General features: G+C 43.7%; 1 protein-coding gene across 1 annotated transcript; it reads left to right on the top strand.

The window, feature by feature from the left end:
• The first annotated feature begins 1,699 nt into the window (after nt 1–1,699).
• On the top strand, nt 1,700–3,374 carry LOC140824131 (uncharacterized). Its single transcript, XM_073185730.1, has 2 exons — nt 1,700–1,871; nt 1,972–3,374. The coding sequence occupies exons 1-2, from the start codon at nt 1,700–1,702 to the stop codon at nt 3,372–3,374; spliced, it is 1,575 nt and encodes a 524-aa protein (XP_073041831.1).
• The last annotated feature ends 2,586 nt before the right edge of the window (nt 3,375–5,960 follow it).

Genomic DNA, 5,960 nt, shown 5'->3' with positions numbered 1-5,960 from the left:
GGGTTATAATAACCGTTCCTTTGGCCTCGCCCCTTAGAGGAGTAACATATAGGGGACTGATCAGTAAAACCATAGAAAATGAAATGACTTTCAGTGCTATATTCGTATTTTTGTTATTATTTGATTCAACATGCTTAATATTGAAAATTCGATAATTTATTCGTATGTATATCCTCGATATTTTTTTTATGCTCGATCGGCCCCCATGTACTGAGTATTTCCCCAAAATACTCACCCCTTACATTCCCACCCAGATAAGAACGAGGAACAAATCGAGGGTGAAGAGCAAGATTACTTTTGGGGATGGTAATGAAGAAAACTCCATTTGAGACCAGTCGAATTTATTCTGTCTTTAATTTTATCATCATGTATTCCGCTTCCGCATTTTATTTCTATCGCATTGTAAAGACGATTATTAGTTATGAAAAAGACTGGTTATTTTGATTTACTACGAGGCTTGTTGTTTTGCAATTTTGTGATTGTGAGACAACGCCGGTGTCGACTAACCCCGGTCTCGGGGCGTGACATTTAAGTGGTATCAGAGCACACCAGGTTCATAATCCGGATGGGAGATTGCCATAGGAAATTTGACGAAGTCAAATTTTGGCAAAAGCTTAATCATTTTCCTAACCAACTTTGTCATCAATATCCTTATGATTCATTCTTTAGAACCCTTGGAAAATATTCCTTGTTTTGTATCATGTTCCTTGACCGCTTTTCCGATACTTGTTAAACATTTCCTCTCGTTATTTCAGGAAATGGCTCGCATACGTTTAACTGCCCGTAAGAGTGTAGCTTCGATTCCTCCTAGAGAGACGTTTCAGCTAGACAGTCCCCTACCTCGCACGCGCGCTCAGTCTCTTATGCGTTTAGATGATTTAGCTCTAGCACGCCACGATAGGACGGCTAGGAGACTAAGAGCTAGCAACCTGGAGAGGAGGAAGCAAGTGGAGGATCTGACTGCCAAGCTATTGGCAGCAGAAAAGAGGATCGATCAGGTATATGAGATGTTCCAACTCGTTAATGAAGATAACGGCGAACTGCGAGAGTCGTTACAACTGACGAGGGGCCAAACCAAACGGACTATGGACGAATTGGACCGACGTACCGTAGAATTGGCTGAAGCTCGTCACGCACGGGTAAGAGATAAGGAGATCAGAATGGAAGAGTCGTGGAAGGTGGTCATGCAATTGTCAGAAAATAACCAAAGGCTATCAAGGGAGATAGACGAAAGGAAGGCAAGGGAGAAGGCACTCATCCAGAAGGATCAAGCAAACTGCACGCGTGCAAAGAATGAGTTGGACGACGCGATAGGGAAGATTCTGACTCATAGGGAACAGATTGCTGAATTAGAATCGGAGAATCAAAGTCTGCAGATGCAGCTGGCAGAGTTTTTAGACCCGGAGATGCCGGAGGAGGATTCCGAAGAGGAGGAAGCCCCACCTGACGTAGCTGTGGGGAATGGAGAGATATCAGATTAGAATATTTTAGTGAACCATTTTTAGTTTATTTCCGTTGTTGCCATTTTTTTTTTCCATTCCAATAAATTCCCATTCAGTTGTTTATGTTTATTTGAGAAATCAATAAAAGTTGTTATTTCGATTACTTGTTGGCATCAATTTATTTTCGCACAAATTATTCAATGCATTCTATCAAATTTGTGCAACAAATATCTTAGAAACTTGCACACTTGTAGGAAATGGCCGGAAGACCTCCACGAGCCAATCGCAACCCACGGTACGCCAACAACCACAATGACAATAATGAGAATCCGAATCCTGACGGAAATCCACCGCCACCACCTCCCAGAGTGGGCCTGAGCCAAGCAGATTTGATGGCTATAGCCACCATAGTGGCAACAACTATCCAGGGTTTGGGAAAACCCCAATGGTAATCAGCAGCCACAACCACCACCGGCACAGAATGGGATCAAGTATCATTATGAATCCCTTCGTAAGAACCGTTGCCCAGTGTTCAAGGGAGATGCCGACCCTGAGAGTAGACAGAGTTGGTTGAAAAGCGTGGAAACCCAACTGCGACTGCTAGAAATACCTGAGGCACTTAAAGTAGAGGTGATAGTGCCATTCCTGGAGGATAAGGCAATCAAGTGGTGGGAAACAGTCTCACCTGCCCTGACAGCCGCCGGAGTAATCACCTGGCAACAATTCAGAGATGTCTTTCTCAAACATTATTTCCCAACAGAAGTCAGACTACAGAAATTGAGTGAGTTTGAGAACTTCTCGCAAACTCCAGACATGTCAGTGGTAGATTACACATCCCGATTCAATGACCTTGGAACTTATACCCCGACAATCATGGCAGATGGAGTTCTGAAGTTGCACAGATACAAAAAGGGATTGAGCAGCCGTATTCAGTCATCCTTAGCAGTTTATCAACCTACAAGCTTTGCTGATTTGATGGGAGCAGCAATAAGAGCTGAGACAGACATCAAGCGTCGTGAGGACGAGAACAAGAATAAGCGGCACCTTACTGGACAATCATCCCAGGGGAAGCCACCATTCAAGAGACCAAATCAGTCCAGTGGATCCTTCAAAGGTGCTTCGTCCCACCCAACTTACCAAGAACCAAAGATGTGCCCCAAATGTAATAATCGTCATTCTAGAGAATGCCACCGACAGACGGGAGCATGTTTCAATTGTGGGAAATTAGGGCATCGAATTGCTAATTGCCCCGAGCCATTGAAGAGAAGTACAAAGCCTAATGCTGATGCAAACCCCAACAAACCAAGGGAGAATAAGCCCAACGCTCGTGTGTTTGCAATAACCCAAGAAGAAGCAGATAATGCAAACGATGTCGTGGCAGGTACCTTTTTTGTCAATGAAATGCTAGCTTACGTGTTATTTGATAGTGGTGCTACCCATTCATTTATATCTAAGAGGTTCACTAAGAAACTATGGCTTACACCTGAAGTACTAGTCGAACCATTTAGAGTAGCAACTCCTACTAGTAAGACAATTGAAACACATAGAGTACACCGGCAGTGTAAGATCTGTATCCATGAGCACCTATTCCAAGCAGAATTGATACAACTGAAAATGGTGGAATTCGATATCATATTAGGAATGGATTGGTTACCAAGAAACAATGCGATGGTAGATTGCAAAGGAAAGAGTGTTAGGCTCCGAACCCCGAGCCAAAAAGAGGTCATGTATCATGGCAAATCCAAGGAACGGAAGTCACTTCTTTCTGCATCCCAAGCATGGAAAGCCGTGAAATCTGGAGCAGATATCTATCTAGCAATGGTTAACGTGGTACAGGAGGAGATTGAACTTAAACCCAGGGGATATCCCTATCGTACGAGAATTCCCAGACGTCTTTCCGGAAGAACTACCAGGGACAATCCCGGATCGTGAAATTGAGTTCGAAATCAACTTAGTGCCCGAAGCGGCACCCATCTCCAAGGCACCGTACAGAATGGCACCAGCTGAACTTAAGGAGCTAAAGGAGCAACTTCAAGAATTGCTAGACAAAAAGCAGATTCGACCAAGTGCGTCTCCATGGGGAGCTCCAGTACTTTTTGTCAAGAAGAAAGATGGGAGCATGAGGCTGTGCATTGACTATAGGGAATTGAATAAGATCACTATCAAGAACAAGTACCCTCTTCCGAGAATAGATGACCTGTTTGATCAGCTTAAGGGAGCCACAGTATTTTCCAAATTGGATTTGAGAACGGGCTACCACCAATTGAAGGTCAGGGCTGAAGACATCCCAAAGACGGCCTTTCGGACAAGGTATGGACACTACGAATTCACAGTGATGCCTTTTGGTCTGACGAACGCACCAGCAGCCTTTATGGACCTAATGAACAGAGTATTCAAGCCGTTCTTGGATCGGTTCATAGTGGTATTCATTGATGACATCCTTGTCTACTCTCCTAGCAAAGAAGATCACGAAGAGCATCTCCGCCTCACCCTACAAACTTTAAGGGAGAAAGAACTCTATGCCAAGTTCAAGAAATGCGAATTCTGGCTAAACAATGTGTCCTTTTTAGGGCATGTGATATCGGAAGCAGGAGTATCAGTAGATCCAAAGAAAGTGGAGTCAATTCTAGATTGGCCGAAACCGAGAAACGCCACAGACATTAGAAGTTTTCTTGGATTGGCAGGCTATTACAGGAAATTCGTTGAAGGATTCTCTTCCATAGCCATACCATTAACAAGGCTTACTCAAAAGAATTCTAAATTCATTTGGGATGACAACTGCGAAAAAATGTTTTCAGACATTGAAAGAAAAGCTCGCGTCTACACCAGTGTTAGTCTTGCCCACGGAAGATAAGGATTTCACCATCTACAGTGACGCATCGAAGGAAGGGTTGGGATGTGTACTCATGCAAGAATGAAGAGTGATTGCCTATGCATCAAGGCAGTTGAAGCCGCATGAACGAAATTATCCCACTCACGACCTCGAACTGGCAGCAGTCGTCTTTGCTTTGAAGATATGGAGACATTATCTCTATGGCTCCAAGTGCGAAATCTTCACAGACCACCAGAGCCTCAAATACTTGTTCACCCAAAAGGAATTAAATATGAGGCAAAGACGATGGATTGAGCTGTTGAAGGATTACGACTTGACTATAAGCTACCATCCAGGTAAGGCAAACAAAGTAACTGATGCTTTGAGTCGGAGGAATATGAGTAAGGTTACCTTAGCTGCAATCTCCGCTCAGCCATGTCTGCGAGAAATCATCAAGTTGAACCAGGATCGAGACCCAGTTCTAGTAAAACTTAAGGAACAAGCTAAGGAAGCAAAGTCTCAAGACACTCAGATCGACGACAAAGGAGTCCTTTGGATGAAAGGACGATTGTGCGTACCAGACATAGATAACCTTCGACAAGAAGTAATGTCAGAAGCACATAAGTCGAAATTTTCAGTCCATCCTGGCAGTACCAAGATGTACAGAGACCTAAAGAAGAATTTCTGGTGGAGTGGAATGAAAAAGGATGTTGCGATATTTGTTTCCAAATGTCTTGTGTGCCAACAGGTCAAAGCAGAGCACCAAAGACCTGGAGGACTTCTTCAACCTATAGAAATTCCAGAATGGAAATGGGAACATATCTCCATGGACTTTGTAGTTGGATTACCAAAGTCTAGACAAGGCCATGATGGCATCTGGGTAATCGTAGATAGACTCACAAAATCTGCGCATTTCTTACCAGTCCGCATGAACTATAATTTGGACAAGCTAGCCACATTGTACATGAATAACATCGTATGATTACATGGGGTTCCAGCCAGCATCTTGTCAGACAGAGACCCGAGGTTTGTATCTCGTTTTTGGAAAAGTTTTCAACAAGCCATGGGAACTAAGGTCACCCTCAGTACGGCCTACCACCCTCAGACCGATGGTCAAACAGAGAGGACAATTCAAACTTTAGAAGACATGCAGAGAGCATGTGCCCTAGACTTTAGCGGTAATTGGAGTGAACATTTGCCTCTTATTGAGTTTGCTTACAATAACAGTTTTCACAGCAGCATCGGAATGGCGCCGTATGAAGCTCTGTATGGGCGAAAATGCCGGTCACAACTATATTGGGATGAAGTAGGAGAAAAGGCCATCACTGGACCCGAGTTGATCCAAGAAACAGTGGACAAAATCGCTATAATCAAGGAGACACTTAAAGTGGCACAAGATCGACAGAAAAGTTGGGCTGATTTGAAAAGAAGACCAGTGGAATTCATAGCGGGAGATAAAGCATACTTGAAGGTATCACCAATGAAAGGTGTGGTTCGATTCAACAAACCCGGAAAACTGAACCCTAGATATGTTGGACCGTTTGAAATTCTGGGGAAAGTGGGGACACTTGCATACAGACTGGCACTCCCACCAAATATGTCTAGAATCCATAATGTCTTCCACGTTTTGCAACTAAGAAGATATGTTTCGGATCCAAGCCACATTCTTGAACCTGAACCACTCTTAATCGAGGGAGACTTGAATG

The sequence above is a fragment of the Primulina eburnea genome, chromosome 2 (genome assembly GCF_022965805.1).
Source record: "Primulina eburnea isolate SZY01 chromosome 2, ASM2296580v1, whole genome shotgun sequence".
Lineage (NCBI taxonomy): Eukaryota > Viridiplantae > Streptophyta > Magnoliopsida > Lamiales > Gesneriaceae > Primulina > Primulina eburnea.
Note: the sequence above shows the minus strand (reverse complement) of the source record. Positions and strands in the feature narration are given on the sequence as shown.

Excerpts from the sequence above, each read along its gene's own strand:
- LOC140824131 (XM_073185730.1), top strand. The coding sequence starts at position 1,700 with ATGGCCGGAAGACCTCCACGAGCCAATCGCAACCCACGGTACGCCAAC. Across the intron at positions 1,872-1,971 it reads AGTGGCAACAACTATCCAGG|TGTTCAAGGGAGATGCCGAC; the intron begins GTTTGGGAAAAC and ends ACCGTTGCCCAG.